Raw genomic sequence first — 22,662 nt, 5'->3', positions numbered from 1 at the left:
TGGCCTTCTTGTTAGTGCAGATTGCAGATCCCATAGTGGACCCTTTACCTCTGTCACTTTTATTCCTACCCTTTAAGAGAACAATCCTGACATGTAACTTGCATTTGAAAAAAATGAAGCCATGGACGAATAATGACCTGTTAGTCATCCACTCATCTATCCATTTATCCATCCATCCATCCATCCATCCATCCATCCACCCACCCACCCACCCATCCATTTGTTCATCCAATGCATTTCATTGAGTACCAGTATATGCTAAGATCTGGGAATAATACAACAGTGCTCAAAATAAGCACAGTCTTTGCACTTACGTCACTTAGAGTCTAGCAGGGAGATAGACATTAAACATGTAAGCAGACTATATATATATACACACACACACACACACACATATATATGTATTTGTAAGTTGTGATGAGTGCTATGAAGGAAAAGTACAGGGTTTAGTGAGAGTGGAAAATTAGGGATATACATTAAAATAGAGGTCAGGATGATCTTCTGAGGATATAAGGTTTAAGATGCCATCTTAAAGATACTTATCTGTTAAGATATTTATCTGTTAAGGAGACACATACGGAAGCCAAAGCAATTCAGAGAGAGAGCAAGATGAGCAAAGGCCCCAAGCTTGGGAGGAGTTTGATATGCCTGAAGAACTGAAAGAAGACCAGCATGCCAGAGTGTAATAAAAGAATAAAAGGATAGAAGCTTAGAGGAGGCTGGAGGGAGGAAGGGGTCAGATCATGCAGACAAGACTGCTGGGGTAAGGCCTGTGGGTAAGAAAAAGTAGCAAAATGAACAGATGAGTGCAGGAAAGGAGTCACAGGGAGAATTAGGAAGACAGAATATCAATGGGTAAGAGAACTTGGATGGAACTGGGCATCAGTTTCTCAAAGGGGGATTGACCAATATAGTTCTAGAATTGAACGACTAGGTCAGAAACAATTTTCCCTTAGCCTGCTCTGTCTCAGCCAGAGGACATGAATTGAGATACTTGGGTACCTCCTTTAGCAGCTGCAGTCTGGGGCATCTTCTACCAGATGGGATAATGTACCTCCCATGGGAAGGGTTATTTTCTCTCTACTTGAGCATTAGCACCTCTGAAGTCTAAGTCCCTACCCCAAGCTTCCACATGCTCCATTTTCTCAAGGATCACCTTGAGCACCTGTGGCTAACATCTTCAATCTGCTGCCTATGTTGAGCCCATCCCTCATCTTCCAAAGGAAGGGTATACAGTGTTAATGGTTCTAAATGATTCCCCTGCTCATTCGCCCTTTCTAACATTTCCTGTTTTAATGATAAGAACAAAACCTGATTTTTAAATTGCTCTTTTTTGCTCTGTGGCTTTCTATTGTCTTCCTTTCAGAGTCTGAATAATAGTTTTAAATCCAAACCATCACTTAATGCCTGTTTACCTACTGGCTGCAGTTTTCTCTCTATGGCTCTGATCAGATCGATTCCCAGGTCTAGAGTGTATCAAGCAAAGTGCTCAAAATGTCTTTTAGCTCTTATATTCAAGGCAATTCCCTTGCTTTTTGCTACCCTAATCAAATGTCCTTATTGGATTAGGTGGTAGTAACCTCATAAAAAGGGGAATTTTGAACACAGTCAAGCACACAAGGAGAATGTCATGTGATGGTAAGGCAGAGATCAGAGTGGTGCTTCCAAAAGCCAAGAAATGCCAAAGATTTGCCAGCAAACCACCAGAAGCTAAGAGACACACATAGAACAGATTCTTCCTCACAACACTCAGAAGGAACAAAGTATGCAGACACCTTGATTTCAGACTTTGGACCTCCAGAACTGTGAGAAAATAAATTTGTGTTATGTAAGCCAACCAATTTGTAGGACTTTGTTACAGCAGCCACAGGAAACTAATACAGGTCCATTACTTTGCAACCCTCCAAGCTGGGCAGTACTAAATTAGATCGAGTTACTAGTAGCAACATTACAGAAAGGAAAGGGTTGGAGACACATGCTGGAGCCAGGTGTGTGTCTAATATTCTTGTGTAAGGGGCACTAGGCTTGGGGTCAAGTTAGAATGACACTGAATGAGTGCTTAGGGCTGTTACAACTGGCAACCATCTGGTCATAGACACTGGCTGGACTATCCGGCGTCAGGGACCAGACAGCAGCAAGTTGCTTCATCACCAGAGTACTGGCCTCGAGTCTGACATATGAACTTCAGGGTCTGGATGCCTTCCATTAGACCCATGAAGCAGATGCCATGATGACAGAGAGAGGGAAGAGCCTTGGGGGAGACTGATGACCCATCTCTGGGACTTTGTATCCTTCCAAAGTCTGTGGGATTCTCAGTATCTTCCTCTGTTAAAAAGAATACTGTTTTCAGCAAGTCTGCCTAGAGGAAATTTGATCCAGGTGGTCAGGAAGGGATGGGATAAACAGAATATTGATTCCCAGCTTTAAGTTCTTGATACAAACTCCTCACAGGCAGTGGACAGATTTATAATAGATAGGGTTTGCCTTTAATCAACCCTAGATACGCTAAGCATAGTACCAGGCACCAAGTAGACACTCATCAAACACAGGTCTGCTTCCCTTTGTCCTACGCTCCCCAAGCATCCTTCTAACCTGATGTGGTGAGAGGGGATAATTGAACAGTGTCCAACTGGCATTCTGTACTATCTGGTTCTCTGCCCCATTCCCAAGTGCCACTGGAGCCCCATTTCTTTGGGCTCAAGTGTTGGATCTCACCGAATTAGAAAACCAGGATGTGGATGCTCAGATTCCCCAATACGCTGACCTCTCAGAAGCCTGCCTGGGCTTGGACAGCCGGGCATTCACACTCATTCATGCATTCCTGTCCTTTCACACATGCTCACTTAACCTGCATACACACTCCATTCACTTAAGGAAAGATGGCAAAAGATGGTAACCTAAAGCTCAGGCAAGAGGGGAAGCCCTTATGCTAAGGAGAGGGAGAGAACTCTTCTGTCTGGTTCTTTAAATGTCACTGCAATTCTCTTGCACATCAGCAATGCAACTCTAGAGAAGCCCAGCAGCGTGGGCTTCTATGCCTCTGAGGACTGCAGTCCTGAAGTTTTCAGGAGAGTATAGTTTTAGAGATTCGGAGAGAACTCTTCTGTCTGGTTCTTTAAATGTCACTGCAATTCTCTTGCACATCAGCAATGCAACTCTAGAGAAGCCCAGCAGCGTGGGCTTCTATGCCTCTGAGGACTGCAGTCCTGAAGTTTTCAGGAGAGTATAGTTTTAGAGATTCTCCCACTGTCCCCGTATGTTCCTACTGCTTGTCAGGCCTCACGTTTTCAATTCTCAGTTCAGAAATTATGACCCAGGCAGCTACCCTTTCATAGAGCTTACATCCCAGAGGGTGTCCTTAGAATCCCGCCTACCCCATGGAGTGCAGATCCGTTGCATCCATCTCTCCTGGTCTATGAGTCAAAAGCCACTGAGGAGCCATAGAGCATACCACAGTGAAGGAGGTTTGTCTGTGAATTTCCTTCCCGCTACAGCTGCCTTAAAGCAGGCTGTAGACACCCAGCTGTCCCGACTGCTGTCTAGAGCCCTAGTGCTACCCAATTGATAGTGCTCTTCCTCCTACATTATCTGTTTTCTTCAGTGGAAAAGTCTGCCAAGACCTGTGATTTGTGTCACTTTTGTTTGCAGGCCATCAGGCCATCAATTCTCCTTGCCTCGCAGAGAGTATTTTATCTCTTTCCATCCAGGAGCCTGAGTTCCTGAGAGGGAACAAGTTAGGGACATGCCACCCTCTGTGACTTATGTGAAATCAGGGTGACTTCTTATCACTGGGAGCCCTAGTGCTTCTGTTTTCTTCTTCCTCCTGCATCTTCTCTCTTGTGCTTAAATATTGGGTTGATTTTATTCAAAGTTATAAAAGTCATGCGTGATGGGTCTTGGTGCACATTTTGTCAAGTAGCTGTAGATTTTTTTCTTTTTCTCCCCACTCTGCCCACGTGTGTATGTTCCTCTGTGTGGTTTTGTCCATTGTGCATGTGCCTATATATTTACACACATACACATACATACTTGGGTCATCACTTTTGTCTGTACTTTACATCTATGAGTATATACCTACTTATGTTTGCAACTTTTATCTCCTTGGAAGCAGTCTATGAAACTATATATGCCATCAGTAAATTAAGGGAACAGAGTAGAATTGTCCAATTTTTGTGTGTGTGTATGGGGAGGTTTGCTGTTAAAAACATCAACTCTGTAACAAAAAGATAAATCTGGTTTCTAACTATTCAACCCTGTAATAGGTTAAATGATAGCAAACGATTCATTGATTTTGTTTTTTAAAAAGAGTAATAAACAGAAACATGTACCAATTGAAAGAGCCAGGCAATTCAATTATAATTAGGAAAACAAAAGTGATGAGCCTGAACAATGCTGCCTTAGTTTTGGGGATAAGTGTTGAAAATGCCAACTACATAATAATGCAGCATTTGTCTTCTTATTACTAAAGGCCCCAGTACTAATCACCTCATTTTTGAAAGCCGTGTACCAATTGAACGAAGTACAAAACTCAGTAGATGGGTCTAATAAACATGCTTTAAAAATACCCACATAAACATAGACCTAAATATAAGAAAAACATATATGAAAAGAATATTTGAGTAAATTTATATCCATCATTCCACTGATCAATGTACCAGTCCATCCTTTTATAGATTCATCCACCCATCCATCCATTCAGTAAATATGTTTTAAACTTTTACTCTGTTTTACGCACTGCGCTACTAATATACACCCTAGAAGGTATGTTCTAGATGCAAATGACTCCAGTGATAATAACAATTCTTTCTGGTTTTGAGTTATTGTTGCCTAACCTTTCTCTGTGTGGCTAGAAAGAAACACTTAAATGATTGAAGAACAGGTGAAGACAGACGAGCAGATGCCAACATACCTTTTGTAGCCAGACGAACACAGTTGATTTTGGTCTCCTGTGAACAACAAAAATGAGTTGGCAATTAATTAGCTGTGAATTATGTAAAATTATTATATAAAGACAAATACACATATATATTTGCATATATATGCATGCATATGTATTTTTAATTATAATTTTAAATTTGCCCTTTCCATTTTTTCCCCCATCGGATCACCCTTTAATTCCATTTTTTAAATTTTTTTCTCAGGGTAGGTACATATGTTATTCAGTTCACTTCCTGGCTCCTACCATCTCATAAACCTCTTTCCCAGACAAAACCACTTTATAAACGTATCAGATAATTCCCAGCACTCATCATCTTCAACAATAACACTTAGTGGGTACTTGGGGTATGCAGTGTGCTTTGTTCAGTTGCATGAGTGAGCAGATGGAAGCAGGGCATCCTTGGGAAACTTTGTTACCAGCAATAATGCATCTAGATGCATAGAATGAAGAGATACTTGGCAATAGTTCAGTCTATATGAAACGTGCCAAACTCAAACTGCAAAGTTCACGTTCAAAAGTTACTTTTCCCCTGAGCTCTTGTGTGGGCCTTGCAGCCTTCATAAATAATGTGTGTGGCAATAGAATCTTTGCCAGGTGAACTATCTAGTTGTTGTTAGCTGTTTCCAAAGTAAAAAGGATCCATAAATGTGTGATGTTGCTGGGCACGCAGTGGAGTTAATGAAGTGTGCTTAGGAAGAGAATTATCTCTGCCCATTTTACTGGGATTCATCTTTCAGGAGGTCCTGGAGCCAGTTGAAAATTCCAGTTGACTAAATTATACCCCCAACAACAGTCTGAATTGAGTGTAGCAATAAAAGTAAAATGCAAAGAATGCAAGTATGTGAGTTGCTGAACCAAAAATCTGTCAATAATCCAATTCTTGTCTTGCTGCAGCTCATTCACAAAGAACCACTGCATCTTGAAGGCAGTGGTGGCAATCAGGATAGAAAAGGTTAGGAGGCCATAATAAAACCCATGAACTTCAGTGGTTAAAAACAGCAAAGGTTTATTTTCCATTCAAACTACCTGTCCAATGTAGGTGTGTGGCTGAGTCTAAGGGGTGGGAGTGGGGGTGATTGGGAGACATTCTGACCATTGTAACCACTCAGCGATCATAGCTGGTATGTCCATTGTAACCCAACGGGAGAAAGAGTGCTAACGAGTAAAGCACTATCAATCAAATGCTTTGAATCAGAAGCGAGACTTTCAGTTCTATGCATGTTTTATTGGCTAGAACCTAATAATGGCCATGCCTAATTTTAGTGAGATGGGGAAATGGAATCCTCCCATGTATCCAGAAGTAGAGAAGACATGACAATGTCTACAGCAGATTCTATTCCATCTAGTAATGCTGGAAATGATCACTTCTATTACATCCAAGTATGACTCCCCATAATTAATCTCATAGTTATCGCCAAGTCTTCATTCTTTTCCTGAGAATGCACAGAAAGTCTGCTTTTGCTTGTGTATAAAAGAGGTCTGGATAATGAAATATGGTTCTCAGGCTCATAAACATTCTTCTTCATCAGTTCCTCATATTGTAAGAGTTCAAGTCTTTCGAGCTATCCTAGCTGCTCATTCTACGACAAACACCACTTTGTCCTCTCAATGTGCAGTGACTAGAACACAAAACAGCAGTCTATACATGTTCTTATTGATATATGATTATCTAGACTGTCACTATTATCCTTACTTATATTGGGCTTCTATTAACATAGGCAACATCTTAGTGTTTATCCATCTCCCCTAAGCAAAAATAAAAGTATTGGTTATAAGTCTGCCTGTACATGTACGAGTGTGACTCTATTTTTGAAACCCAAGTACAGAGTCATATTTACCACTACAATTTCCATCTTTTTCAACTGATCCAAGTACTACAACCCGTCATTACAGTCTCCACAAGCTGAAATATTTTAGAAATCATTTTTTTCTTTAATTTCATCCAGATCATTAATATAAGTAACAATCTGGATAATATCAATGGTAGAACCTTATGACATGTCCTAGATTCCTTCTTCCAGGTTGACATTCATCTGTTAATCAGAATCTGAACTAATATCATAAACTGCTTATGCATTGAGCTTGAGAATAGGTTCAAATTCCTTTTAGACACTGATACTCTGTCTATTGCATTTCTCCAATCAGTGCAAAGACTGTCTTAAAGAAAGAAGGTTGGGTTGACATGACTTGTTCTTTGGAACAAGTGTTTTCTTATTCGTAAATACTAAAAGTGTCTCTCTTTAAAACAAACAATTATTTCCTTTTATAAAGTAGATAATTCAGAAATGTTAAAAAACATGACAAGTCATGGTTCAAATATATGAATCATTCGTATAAAATCTTCTCACAAAATTTGAAGCATGTTATGTTTCAATAACAAAGTTTTTTAAAAGAACATACCCAGAAGATGAAAGAAAAGAAAAATGGTGGAGAAAAAAAGTAATAGTAAAGGATATTGCTCTAAATGAGATGTACAAAAAGCTTAAGTTACACGTTAAATCTTGCATATGACAATTAAAGTGAGCAAACTCATTTCTGTTTTCATGTTTGGACAAGGCTTTTAAGCTCCTGTTGGCTTCCATTCCAACAGCACCATACTCTGTGTTTTGGTTTAAAGAGCTTGAGATGGTTAAATAAAGCATGAAACCCAGAACACTGAAGAAGACATGCAAATGATTGTGCAGTGTCACAATGACTATCGTTGAGAAACTGTGTAGACTGGGAGAGGTGCCAGCAGACTGTAGATTGTTAGAATGATCTTCCACTTCCTGGTAATACAACAACAACAAAAAATGATTTTGAAAGTAATATATTAGAAAACTTGCCAATTCTGTGCATGATTGTCAAATACAGCAGAGGGCAAAGGTTTGATGAGGCTAATACTGCTGAGAGTAATTTGTAAATATGTATCTTCACTTTAAAGAAATTCAGTCTTATCTGTCTGGATATCTAAGAATCTTTTCTCAGGGAATAACTTTAAATATAAATGAAGCTTTATATTCAAAGATGTTGGTTCCAGTGTTCTTTATAAAAGTGAAAATCATGAGCGATGTATCTGTCTAACCACACAGGCATGGCAAAGAAAGCTGTGGTCTCTCTTATTCAACACAGTACTGGAAATCCTAGCCAGCACAATTGAGCAAGAGAAAAATTAAAGGGCATCCAAATTGGAAAGGAGAAAGTCAAAGTGTCTCTGTCTGCACATGAAATGACCTTATGTGTGGGAAAAACCCAAAAACTTTACCAAAAAAACCCTCCTAGAACTGTTAAGCAAATTCAGTAAAGTTGCAGAATACAAAATCAACATAAAAAATCAGTAATGTTTCTATACATGAACAACAAACTACCTAAAAAAATACAAAAATCAGTAATGTTTCTATACATGAACAATAAACTGCCTAAAAAAGAAATTGATAAGGGAATCTCATTTACAATAACTACCAAAAGTAATAAAATACTAGAAATCAATTTAACCAAAGAGGTAAAAGACCTCTACAAGAAAAACCAAAAATACTGTTGACAGAAATTGAAAAGGATACAAGTAGAAAGATATCCCATGCTCATGGACTGGAATAATTATTATTGGTAAAATAATCAGACTCTTCAAAGTAATCTCTATCAAAATATCAATGGCATTCATTATAGAAATAGAAAGAAGTCCTAACATTTGTATGAAAACTCAAAAGACCACAAATAGCCAAAACAGTCCTGAGCAGAAAGAACAAAGCTAGAGGCCTCACACTAACAGACTTTAAAATATACTACAAAGCTGTAGTAACAAAAACAGCATAAAAACAGACACATAAACCAATGAAATAATATTTAAAAAAAACCCCAAATTAATGCACATATCTACAGTCAACTTATTTTTGACAAAGTCACCAAGAACACTCACTGGGGAAAGGACAGTGTCTTCAGTAAGTGGTGTTAGGAAAATCAATCATCCATATTCAGAAGAATGAAATTAGACCCCCATCTCTCACCCTATATAAAAATCAACTCAAAATGGGTAAGAGACATAAATGTAAGACTTGAAACTATAAAACCACTAGAGGAAAACATAAGGGAAATGGTCTGAAACCAAACATATGACACTGATCTAGGAAAATATTTTATGAATAAGACCTTAAAAGTATAGGCAATGAAAATAAAAATAAACAAGTAGGATTATATAAAACTAAAAAATTATGTACAGAAAAGGAAACAATAAACAGAGTATAAAGGCAACCTACAGAATGGAAGGAAAGTATCTGCAAACTATTAATCCCTCAGGGAATTAATATTCAGAATATACTAGGAACTCAAACAATTCAACAGCAAACAAAAATACAACTAAAAAGAGAATGGGCAAATGATCTGAACAGACATTTCTCAAAAGGAGATACACAAGTGGCCAAACAAATATATTTAAAAATGCTCAATATCACTAATCATCAGGGACATGCCAATTAAAACTACCATGAGGTATCATCTCACCCTTGTTAGGATGGCTATTAAAAAAATAAAATAAAACAACAAATGCTGGTGAGGATGTGGGGAAAAGGGAACTCTTATACACTGTTGGTGGGAATGTAAACTAGTTAAGCCACTATTGGGAACAGTATAGAGGCTCCTCAAAAAAACTACAAATAGAACTATTATATGATCCAGCAATCTTACTACTGGATACTTATCCAAAGGAAGATAAATTAGTATATTGAGGAGACATCTGCATCATGTTCATTGCAGCACTATTCACAATAGCCACAACAGGGAATCAAACTAGGTGTCCAAAACCAGATGAATAAAGAAAATGTGGTATATATACAACATGGAGTACTATTCAGCCATAAAAGGATAAAATCCCATCATTTGTGGCAACATAAATGGAACTAGAGGACATTACAGTAAGGAAAATAAGCGGTAAATAGAAAGCTAAATACTTCGTATTCTCACTCATATGTAGAAACTAAAATAAGTTGATCTCATAGAAGTAAAAAGCAGGACAGCAGATACTAGAGGTTAGGAAGGGGAGGGAGAGAAAGGGAAAGATTTGTTGAAGGATACAAGATTAGAGCTAGATAGAAGGAATAAGTTCTAGTGTTCTGTAGCCCTGTAGGATGACTATAGTTAAGCAAAATACATACTTTCAAATAGCTAGACAGAGGATACTGAATGTTCTCAACATGAAGAAATGGTAAATATTCAAGATGATGAATATGCTAATTACCTTGATCTGATCACTATTCATTATATGTCTCAAAACATCACTATGTACCCCATAAATATTTACAATTAGTATATGTTAAAAACACAAAAAGAAAAAAGTTCCAAAAGGAAAACTGTGGTCTATCTACATAGTAGAATATTATGGAGCTGTTAACAAAAATGATTGTGAGGGCCATGTAATAACATGGGATACACATAAGAGAATATTAAATAAATAAAGCAGAGTGCATTTTTTGTTACAACATGCAAATTTAAGCTTTTTAAAAATACATCCTGAAGGAAACAGACTAAATCTTAATAATCATTGCACAATTAATTTGAAGTGTAACATACATGCGGATGAGTATACTAAATTAAACACAGTTTGACAAATTTTTCACCAAGTAAAAACACACCTATGACCAGCACCCAGATCAAAACACTCAACATTGTCAGCATCTCTAAAGTTTCCCTCATACTTCTTCTGGTCACTTCTTCCCTGCAAACGTGAACATTAATCTGCATTCTGTGGGAATGTTCTCGTAAAACGTGTCACAATAAAGAGAATTCTGCAGTGTTTTTTTTTTTTTTTTTTTTTTTTTTTTTGAAGATTCAGAGGGTTGGTGTGCAGGTTTTGTTACATGAATATATTACGGAATGCTGACGTTTGGGCTTCTATTGAACCCATCACCCAAAGAGTGAACAAATGAACATAGTACCCAATATGTAGTTTTTCAACCCTTGCCTCTCTCCCTCTTTCCCTGCTTTTGGAGTCCCCAGTGTCTATTGTTTCCATCTTTATGTCCATGTGTACCCAATGTTTAGCTCTCACAAGACAGAACATGTGGCATTTGATTTTCTCTTTCTGCACTAATTTGCTTAGGATAATGGCTTCCAGGTACATCCATGTTGCTGCAAAGGACATGGTTTTATTCTTTTTTATGGCTGCATAGTATTCCACGGTACATATGAACCATGTTTTCTTTATCCAATCCACCAGCGATGGGCACCTAGGTTGATTCCATGTCTTTGTGATTGTGAATAGTGCTGTGATAAACATACAAGTCCATGTCTCCTTTTGGTAGAATGGTTACTTTTCTTTTGGGTATATACCCCGTAATGGGATTTCTGGGTCAAATAGTGGTAATGCTTTTAGTTCTTTAAGTCTCCAAACTGCTTTCCACAGGGAAAGAAGTAAAGCCACACACCTACAACCAACCAATCTTCAACAAAGATGAAAAAAATAAACAACGGAGAAAGGACACCCTACTCAAAAAACGATGCTGGGAAAACCAGGTAACCATATGCAGAAGAATGAAACTGGATCACTACCTTTCACCATATAAAAATTAATTCAAAATGGATTAAAGACTTAAACATAAGACCTCAAACTATAAAATTCCTAGAAGAAAACCTACGAAATACTCTTCTGGTCATTGGCCTAAGCAAATAATTTTTTGACTGAGACCTCAAAAGCAAATGAAACACAAACAAAAATTGACTATTGGAACCTAATTAAACTAAAGAGCTTCTGCACAGCAAAACAGAAACAAAAACAAAACTATCAACAGAGTAAACCTACAGAATAGGAGAAAATATTTGCAAACTATGCATCTGACAGAGGACTAACATCCAGAATCTATAAGAAACTTGAACAAATCAGCAAGAGAAAAACCAAACAGCCTCATTAAAAAGTGGGCAAAGGACACAAACAGACATTTCTCAAAAGACGACGTGTAAGTGGCCAACAAACAAGAAAAAATGCTCAGCATTGTTAATCATCAGAGAAATGCAAATCAAAACAAGATACCATCGCACACCAGTCAGAATGGCTATTATTAAAAAGTCAAAAACATAACAGATGTTGGCAAGGTTGCAGAGAAAGGGGAATGCTCTGTTGATGAGATTGTAAATTAGTGCAGTGGTTTATTCTGTCTTCTCTTGTACATTGTGTGATTTGTGAGAAGTTTTTAACTTTCCTTAGAATAATCTTCCCTTCCACAGTTTCGTGCAGGACAATGAGCCATTTCCTAAAATCACCCCTTCAGCCCCACACATTTTAAAGTCTGTTTTCTATGATCTAGAGTGTATACACGATTATGCTTAAGTCTTCCTGACTGACGAACATGATGCCAACACGTTTGTTTTCTAAGTTCCTAACAACTTTAATTCCATAATCAATTTGTCTCTGTTGGTGAGAATTAGGTACAGAATAACAAAGCCCTAAGTCACTCTCTTGACCTTCTGAGTGACTGGATTGTCAGCAAGCAAATCGGGTATATTCTGGATACTCTGATGTCTATCAGAGGAGAGGTCTGGCCAGTGCGCCTATGTCCAAAGTTCCCAGTCATCTCAACAAAAGGAAATGAGCACTTTATTTATTCTCAGATTATAAGTCTCTAGGAAATGGGAAAAAAAAAAAGCTGTATTTTCTATTTGATCTCTACTATAGCCTAATTCCAGGTTTGTAATATATTCTGGGACAGTACAACATAATTTCATTTCCTTATCATTTTAACCTCACCCATGCTCCACTTCCCACTCCAGACTAAAATCTGCATGCAGGTATAAATCACCCTGGGGTAGAACATCATATCCTCACTGTTGTGCTCTGTTGAGAAATGCTTCTACTCAAGGCTCTGTCAGTGCAGCAATATTGGGTAACTCTCTGTCCCTTTCTGTGGCTCAATTTCCCCATCAATCAAATGATGGAGAATGGGGTAGAAAAGGCCACTTTGGTAGAACTGGCAGGCCACCCTACCAAGGTTGCTTCCAGTCCTCAATGCTGAGTCTGGTTTTAGCTACTGGCAGTACTCCTTTATTTTCAGTACTCTGTCTTCTTGATACTACTTCATAATACCTCACCTCATGCAAATAATTTTATTTATTTATTTATTTATTTAATTTATTTATTTATGTAGGTGATTACCTACCTTATTACTCAAAATGCCTCACACCTGTATCTACTTATAGCCTCCATTTTTACACTAGGTCAAGTCTGACTCATCTAACCATCCATTCATCCAACCTTCGATTATTTACTGAAATTTTAGGATGCCTCTTCAATTGAGGAATTCACAGTGGAACTGTCTAGGTCATCAAATGTCTCATAGTTGCTGTTTATTTTCCAGAAAGACTTGGGTTAGGCTGCTAACCTGATCAAGAAGCCCTAGGTACCTGGCTAATACATACAATTCTTACTTTACTGCCCCATTAGACTCCTCATTTAATAGGATGTAGATTTATCCCTGATCCCACAGTTTTCAAACAGTTTTCAGTTATCCCAACTTGTGTCTTTGTTTTGTCTAAGACTGAGCTTCCCAGTTGATATGATGGAATTTAGACCTGACCTCAGCATCTTTCCATAGTTTCCCCAGTGAAACTTTGACTCAGGCCTTAACTCTCCTCTAAGACTGGGCTGAAATCCTGATAGTCCACCTAATTTTTGTTCATGTCTTCATTTGGTCAGCTGATCAACAGGTATTTATTGAATGATCACTATATGCCAGGCATTAGGCTAGGTACTGGAGCCACAAGCATGACAAAAGTAGACATGGTCCCTGTCCTTAAGGAGCATGCAGATCTGGGGAGAGACAAACATTAGATGACTATTCTCACAAACAAGTATCTAATTAAAAGTTGCAATAAACACTGGGAGATAGGCAATAAACACACATAGGTATGTATTTACTCAGTAAACAATTTGTCAATCTGTATATAAGTTTAATACACTAAACTAAATGAGGTTGCGTTTAAAAGTTGAGTATACTAAAGTAAGTGAGAAGTGCCAGGTGCTGTGCATGTGTAAGGGAGATGGCATGGGGTGTGGGTGGGAAGAAAGATGGTCTGCTGCTTTTAGAAAGACCATTTAACCTTACCCTGAGAAGAGAAGATAAGTAGAAGTTAGACATATGAAGCATCAGGAAAGTCATCCCAGACTCAGAAACAGACATGCAAAGGCCTGAAAGTGGGAAAAAGCATGGTGCAGTTCAAGATATACAGAAGTCTGGCATGGCTATCATCATAATGAATTACCTGGGGCATGCTGTAAAATGAAGCTAGCGACATAAGACTGGGAGACCTTTTGGGACTATAGAGTTTTGGTCTATAGTTTAAGAACAACAGGAAGTCATTAAAGAGCTATTTAGGCATGAATAATTGAAATTTCAGGTTTAAAATTTTTTAAAGCCAGAGGCTGTTATGTGGAGAATAGACAGCGTGCAACAGAAACAAGTTGGTGAGAAGAAGGTGGTGGTATAGTCTAATGATGAGATGGTGGTGCCTTAGACCAGAAGAGTGGCTGCAGTGATCCTACCCCAACTTTCCCCTACCTTTGGAAAGTATATTTTGGCTCTGTTTGACTCTAGAGTTCCCTCCCACCATCCCACCCCATCCCATGCATATGGATCAGCCTGGGCTTATGGTATTGACAGCATTGGGTCCTTCAGTCTAGCCTTCCCACAAACTGACTCTCCTTGACTTTCTTCCATAGCACTGCCCCTTAAGCTATTGTTTAGCCCCAACGGGACTCACTCACTTAACATGTTCATTATCTGAAAGAAGCACTAAGAATTTTTTTTTTTTTAAAGATGTTGTCTTTTCTTTTTTCCTCTTTTTGAAACAGAGTTTTGCTCTTTTTGCCCAGGCTGGAGTGCAATGATGCAATCTTGGCTCATTGCAACCTCTGCCTCCTGGGTTCCAGTGATTCTCTTGTCTCATACCTACTTAGCATAGTTTATGTCTTCCAATCCTTATAACAAGTCTGTGAGGTAGATACAGCAGTGTCCATTTTTTTCTCACAAGATTAAATAACATTTTTCAAGGTTACACATACAATAAGCCAGGCTAAAATACAAAGTAACCTTCAAGCAAGTGGCCTTCTTTTTTTTTTTTTTTTTTTATTATTACTATACTTTAAGTTCTAGGGTACATGTGCATAACGTGCAGGTTTGTTACATATGTATACTTGTGCCATGTTGCTGTGCTGCACCCATCAACTTGTCAGCACCCATCAACTCGTCATTTACATCAGGCATAACTCCCAATGCAATCCCTCCCCCCTTCCCCCTCCCCATGATAGGCCCCGGTGTGTGATGTTCCCCTTCCCGAGTCCAAGTGATCTCATTGTTCAGTTCCCACCTATGAGTGAGAACATGCGGTGTTTGGTTTTCTGTTCTTGTGACAGTTTACTAAGAATGATGGTTTCCAGCTGCATCCATGTCCCTACAAAGGACACAAACTCATCCTTTTTTATGGCTGCATAGTATTCCATGGTGTATATGTGCCACATTTTCTTTTTTTTTTTTTTTTTTTTTTTTTTTGAGACGGAGTCTGGCTCAGTCGCCCAGGCTGGAGTGCAGTGGCGCGATCTCGGCTCACTGCAAGCTCCGCCTCCCGGGTTCACGCCATTCTCCTGCCTCAGCCTCCTGGGTAGCCGGGACTACAGGCGCCCGCCACCTCGCCCGGCTAATTTTTTTTTGCATTTTTAGTAGAGACGGGGTTTCACCGTGTTAGCCAGGATGGTCTCGATCTCCTGACCTCGTGATCCGCCCGCCTCGGCCTCCCAAAGTGCTGGGATTACAGGCGTGAGCCACCGCGCCCTGCCTGCCACATTTTCTTAATCCAGTCTGTCACTGATGGACATTTGGGTTGATTCCAAGTCTTTGCTATTGTGAATAGTGCCGCAATAAACATACGTGTGCATGTGTCTTTATAGCAGCATGATTTATAATCCTTTGGGTATATACCCAGTAATGGGATGGCTGGGTCATATGGTACATCTAGTTCTAGATCCTTGAGGAATCGCCGTACTGTTTTCCATAATGGTTGAACTAGTTTACAATCCCACCAACAGTGTAAAAGTGTTCCTATTTCTCCACATCCTCTCCAGCACCTGTTGTTTCCTGACTTTTTAATGATCGCCATTCTAACTGGTGTGAGATGGTATCTCATGATGGATTAGAGACTTAAATATTAGACCTAATACCATAAAAACCCTAGAGGAAAACCTAGGTAGTACCATTCAGGACATAGGCATGGGCAAAGACTTCATGTCTAAAACACCAAAAGCAACGGCAGCAAAAGCCAAAATTGACAAATGGGATCTCATTAAACTAAAGAGCTTCTGTATAGCAAAAGAAACTACCATCAGAGTGAACAGGCAACCTACAGAATGGGAGAAAATTTTTGCAATCTACTCATCTGACAAAGGGCTAATATCCAGAACCTACAAAGAACTCAAACAAATTTACAAGAAAAAAACAAACAACCCCATCAAAAAGTGGGCAAAGGATATGAACAGACATTTCTCAAAAGAAGACATTCATACAGCCAACAGACACATGAAAAAATGCTCATCATCACTGGCCATCAGAGAAATGCAAAGCAAGTGGCCTTCTTTTCTGAGGTATCTGCAGGCAAATACCCCTTTGTCATTGAGATCAGATGCTCTGCTTTCTTGGGTTGCAGACAGGCACACAAAGACAATGGGGCACAGCTTTCTTTTGGAAAACAGGCTAAGTGGTCTGTGATATTAGAAAATTCTGTTTGACTTGACAGAGGACCTTGAACAATCAGATAAGATCTGGAAACCTTGAGTAACTCAGAACCATTAGGACTAGGTAATGTGGTAGCCTCCTCCTCAAAGGATAATGCATGAGGAATGCCTTTAAAGAGGTAACAGAAGCAGAGGGGCACTTGAGCTGTAGCTCACTAGCTAGCACGTATGCTGGATTCTGAAGACCCTCAGTCACCAACAGTGAGTAGCAAGGTGCAGCCTCAGGTTGCAGGATAGGTGGCTATTGGTTACAGACACTTCTAACTGGACAAATGTTCACTATCAACTTTATGAGATCTTCCTGGAAGGCATTAGGCTCCACTTGAGGCAAGAGCCAATGCCATGAACCATACTCTAAGAAAGGAGGCCCCCAAGTAGCATGCAAGCCATTTGGAAAATTTAAAATCAAACCCACCCTCTGAAAATCTTCCTGTAAGTTTTATCTCTCTAGATGCTGACTCCATTGCCTCAACTCATCAAGTCTCTGAAACTCCCTTCAATCAGACTACACTAAGCCCACTAAGACTTTTACATGCTCAGTGCTCATAGTCACCGCTGCAACTCCATCTTCCTTAATCTCTCATGAACATTAGCTGCAACTGACCATTCCCTCCTTGACCTGTTTAATCATCTTGGCTTTAAGTCATTCTACATTCCAGACTTTTCTCCTACTTCATGACCTGTTCTTTATCCCTTTTTTTTTTTTTTTTTTGCCTATTTATTTATCCTTTACCTGACTTCAGTACACTGGAGTGACCTGGAGCTTGGTTATATCCTCTTTCATCATTTGTCTCCTAACTTACACTAGGAGATTATAATAAATTGCAAGGATTTGAATATTATATTCTCATGACTCCAAAAGTACTTTTTCTAGCATTGATATTCCTGAGATCCAGGCTCATCTATCCATCTGTCTACCTGAAATATTCACAATCAAATATACAATCCTCTAAAAGAATTCTGTTTTCCCTTTTATTTTCACTCCAAGCCTTATTCACCACTAATTTTCCATGTTTAAATAAATGTCACCAACACCTACTTAGTTGATTAAGCAAACAACCTAGGAGTCATTATTGATTTTTCCAGATCTATCACTTCCCATAATCAATCAACCATTAATTCATGTTGGATCTGGGTAGTTGAAGAAATTGGTAACGACTTAACACTAAATTTTCTCACATACGATTCAAAATCAACACAGGAAAAGAAGAAAAAATAAAATTATATAAAATCCACAACTTCAGCATAATTAACGTATAGAAAGGTCTTAAAATGTCATAGGCCCTGTTTGGTGCAAAAATAAGAACCAAATATAGGTGAAATATCTCTAAAGCATTCAACACAATCATCCTTGTCATCCTATGTGGAAAACAAGAGCTATGTAAAAACAATTTGGAAGAGAAAAGAGGTAAGCTAGCAGAGAGTACATGGCTGATCTAATATACTTTCCAGGAAGACAAAGACCACGCTACATGTGAAAGTGCTAAAACAATTTCTGGTAGATCAAAACTAAGAGTACAGGAAAAGGACTTGAAAGAACATGTGACTCAAGGTGGTCATGCTCAATGGGTAAAATTTATGGGTGAAAATGAGATAAAAGGAAGGGAGAAGAATTCTTGGAAGATTGGAGACTGAAGGAAAAAGGAAGGAAAGTGGGAATTTTTAGAATCACAAAAGTAAAAAGAGAATAAAAACAAAAAATCAGAACCTACCCCCATTCCCCATGACATACACACAAAATCATCGACCGAAAAAAACCCTGTACTTTACTATCTGGTCAGAACAAACTGTTTCTGAACTGAGAAGCTTGTAAGCCACTTTAAATCTATAAAATTTTTTAAAATTTGAAAGAGTCTAATAAAGCTACTAGATGAAGAAAACAGAAAATGAAAGTCAAAACACCACAAATGATGAAAATCGACCCCTAACAAGAAAACAGTCATGAACCAGAAGAAGATAGAAGTAATACAGCATTACAAACTGAATTAAATATCCTCAAACAACTTTGACTTAGAGAAGCACAAGTGAAAAATCCAAATGTACAAAAAAATCAGGAAAAAATTTAAAAGAAAGTTGATTTAACTCAGGACAGAAATTTTTAGAAGATCATCTCAGAAATGAAGATTAAATTACCAGATGTCAAAAATAACAGTTTAATAAGGGGCACTAAAGAAGGCAGAACCCCAACAAACACAACAGAAATGAGATATAGAAAAAATTAACAAGCATTGGTAAAAAAAAAAAAGTGGTTTAAAAGTAAGCCAAAGAAAATACAACATATGTATACTGAAATTTCTGAGCAGAGAGACAAAATAGGTAGGTAAATATTTTATAACAATAATCCAAGAAAAATTATTGGAAGTAAAAGAATTCCCAAGCCTCTATATTGAAAGAGTGCACAGTACACTGGGGAAAACGGACCTGAAAAGATCAACTCCAAGACGCAGCCTAGTAAACTACTAAACTTAGAAAAAATATTCTCAAAGCCAAAGAGACTGAATAATAAACACATGGAAGAGAATTAGACTATCATGATACTTCTCAAAAACAGCATGCAAAGCAAGAAAACAATGTGGCAGCATTTTCCAAAAGCTCAGAGAAAGTGTTAATATCAACCAAGGATTTTATAGCTAGCCATGTGTTTTTCATATAGCAAAGCTATGGAAAAATAGCTTTCGACATTCAAAAAGCCAGAGCATGTTGTACTTGTCTTTCTTGAAGGATCTACAGAGGATAAGTTCATCCAAAAAATACGACTGAGGAAGCTTCAGCAAAAGGACTGATGGTAAAAGTTTAATGCGTTTAACTGTAAATCTAAGACTGAAATAAGGTAGGGGTTAGATGAAAGTAGGATATATAAATGTTACGTTTTCTGTCATTGCAGAAATAATGCAACTAAAAATTGAGAGAAAGAGAGAAGAAATAGGGAAAGAGAAGAGTAGTATTAGGTCATTTATTGTTGTACAGGTAGTGCTATGGTCTGGCTTTGTGTCTCCACCCAAATCTCACCTTGAATTGTAATCTGAATTGTAATGCCCAAGTGTTGGGGGAGGGACCTTGAGGGAGGTGATTGGATCATAGGGGTGGTTCCCACATGCTGTTCTTGTCATAGTGAGTGAGTTCTCATGAGATCTGATGGCTTTATAACGGGCTCTTCTTCCTTAGCTCTGCACTTCTCTCTTCTGCCACCTTGTGAAGGACATGTTTGCCTCCCCTTCTGCCATGATTGTAAGCTTCCTGAGGCCTCCCCAGCCATGTGAAACTGTGAGTCAAACAAATATCTTTTCCTTACAAATTACCCAATCTCAGGTAGTATCTTTATAGCAGTGTGAGAATGAACGAATATAGGCAATATGTGAAAGTTAATGGATACCAGAAAAATCTGACAAACCAGATAGCAAAAGATTAAACAAGAAAAGATGTGATTAAGAGTGCTAAATAGGCCAGGCACGGTGGCTCATGCCTGTAATCCCAGCACTTTGGGAGGCTGAGGCAGGCAGATCATGAGGTCAGGAGTTCGAGACCAGCCTGACCAACATAGTGAAATCCCGTCTCTACTAAAAATACAAATATTAGCTGGGTGTGGTGGCACACGCCTGTAATCCCAGCTACTCAGGAGGCTGAGGCAGGAGAATTGCTTGAACCTGGGAGGCAGGGGTTGCAGTGAGCCGAGATCACACCACTGCACTCCAGCCTGGGTGACACAGCGAGACTCTGTCTCAAAAAAACAACAACAACAAAAAATGTTAAATAATATAAAAGAACAAAAGTAACTACTAGAACAAAAATACAAGACTTCCTAAATACCAAATGAAATTTTAAAATAAAAGAGTAAAGAAAGCACACCAGAAAGTATTATAAAATTAATATGGTAGATTATGACATAAAAATATATGGCAGAGTTGAGATGTATCAGTCATATCACCAAATGTTAATGGTTTAACACAAGTACTGAAATTTCAAAGATACTCATTTGGCTTACAAAACAAGACCCAACTACCTTCTGTGTATAAAGGTCACATCTAAAACACTGTTATTGTAAACAGCACTGCAACAACCATAGTCAATAATAACTTAATTGTACATTTTAAAATAAAAGAGTGTAATTGGATTGTTTGTAACTCAAAGGATAAGTGCTTGAGGGGATGGACACCCCATTTTTAATGATGTGTTTATTTCACATTGCATGCCTGTACCAAAACATCTCATTTACCCCATAAACAAAGAAATATGTAAATATATCCTACTGTGTATCCGCAAAAATAAAAATTAAAAAAATAGGTGAATAAAATAATTTTCTTCAGAAAAGTAAAAAGGAAGGAATGAAATAAGCTATAAACAGTAAAAGAAAAAAAATACAGCTATAGTTGTGATCCTGATATAACAAGAATTCAACTAAAAAAGTATTAAACATGGCAAAGGGATACTTTTTATTGCTAAAATCCACAGCTAACAAAGAATATAATAGGTATTTTGCTAAGAATGATAGTTTCCAGCTGCATCCATGTCCCTACAAAGGACACAAACTCATCCTTTTTTATGGCTGCATAGTATTCCATGGTGTATATGTGCCACATTTTCTTAATCCAGTCTGTCACTGATGGACATAATAATAATAATAAAAAAATAAAAATAAAAAATAAATAAAAAGAAATGCCATGAAAGGAACCAACAACAACAACAACAACAACAAAAGAATATAATAGGTATAAACATCTATGCCCCCAAAACATAATGTATATACAAAGTCAATAGTAGTCATATATAAAACCAATACTCAGAGGACATAAGGGTAGCAAAACCCCATTACAATGGCAACAAAGATGAAATATTTGCTAATAGCAAGAACACACAAAACCTGTATAAAGAACACTTTACAGCACCCATGAAAGATAAAGTAGATACGAACAAATAGAAAGACATCTCTTATCTCAGGTAAGATAATTCAACATCCTAAAGATGTCATTTCACTCTAATTAATGTATAAATGTAATGCAGTCCCAGAATTACTAATAGACTTTTTATGAATCTGGACAAGTGGACACTAAAATTTATAGGGAACATGCAAGAAGAGCTAGAAACCCACTGAAAAAGGAAATCTCGATGGGGAACTTTCCCTCGCAGATATTAAAGTTTAGATCCCATGATTAAAACAGTGTGGGGCTGCTGCAGAAATAGCCACACAGACTGCTGGGATAGAATACAACATCTAGAAAAACACCCAAGAACACAGGAAAATTTAAAATATGAGAAAAGCAGCATCCCAAATTATCGGGACAAAAATGATCTTTTAAATACATGTTGCTAGGACAACTAGACAGACATTTGGGAAAACAGATAAAAATTAGATCCATAATTTACACCATAGACAAAAACAAAGACCAAACATCAGAAAACTAAATATAAAAATATTAAAATACATAAGACTTAGAAGCAAACACGGGTAAATCCCTTTATAGCCTGGGTGTAAGAAAAAACTTTTTAACTATGACTCAAAGTTTAAATGTAATAAAAGAAAAAAAATGATGCATCTGGTAACATTTTATTTGCTGTGGCAAAAATATAAGCAAAGTCAACAGATAAATCACAAACTGGAAAAAATTGCAACATATATCACAGATAAAGTACTGATATCTGATACATAAATAACTCTTAGAAACTGATAGAAAAAGTGTAAAACAAACTGAAAATTGAGCAAAAGACATAAACAGCTAATTCAAAAATTATATAAAAATGGCTATTAAATATAGGAGAATATAGCAATTTTACTTATAAGAAAAAGGAAATTAAAGCTATACTGAGATATAATTTCTTACAAGTAAGTGTGACAAAAATTAAAGTTACACCGCACAAACTGTTTACAAGGCTGTGAGGAAACAGTCATACATTGCTGGGACAAATGCAAATTCCTTTCACCCTTAAGGACGGAAATTTAGCGACATGTAGCAAAGCTGTGTATTAGTGCACCCTTTAATCCTAC

At 37.8% G+C, this 22,662-nt stretch overlaps 1 protein-coding gene across 15 annotated transcripts in view; it reads right to left on the bottom strand.

Moving 5' to 3' along the window:
* The window catches only part of PTPRT (protein tyrosine phosphatase receptor type T), a 1,114,373-nt gene that overhangs the window by 199,758 nt on the left and 891,953 nt on the right, over positions 1-22,662 (bottom strand). For all 15 annotated transcript variants that reach the window (XM_008017080.3, XM_037983051.2, XM_037983053.2 and 12 more), the window contains exon 13: positions 4,910-4,946. In XM_008017080.3, the coding sequence (XP_008015271.3) occupies positions 4,910-4,946 (37 nt within the window). The remainder of the gene's footprint in view (positions 1-4,909; positions 4,947-22,662) is intronic.

Source organism: Chlorocebus sabaeus, chromosome 2 (assembly GCF_047675955.1).
Source record: "Chlorocebus sabaeus isolate Y175 chromosome 2, mChlSab1.0.hap1, whole genome shotgun sequence".
In the NCBI taxonomy this organism is placed as follows: Eukaryota; Metazoa; Chordata; class Mammalia; order Primates; family Cercopithecidae; genus Chlorocebus; species Chlorocebus sabaeus.
Note: the sequence above shows the minus strand (reverse complement) of the source record. Positions and strands in the feature narration are given on the sequence as shown.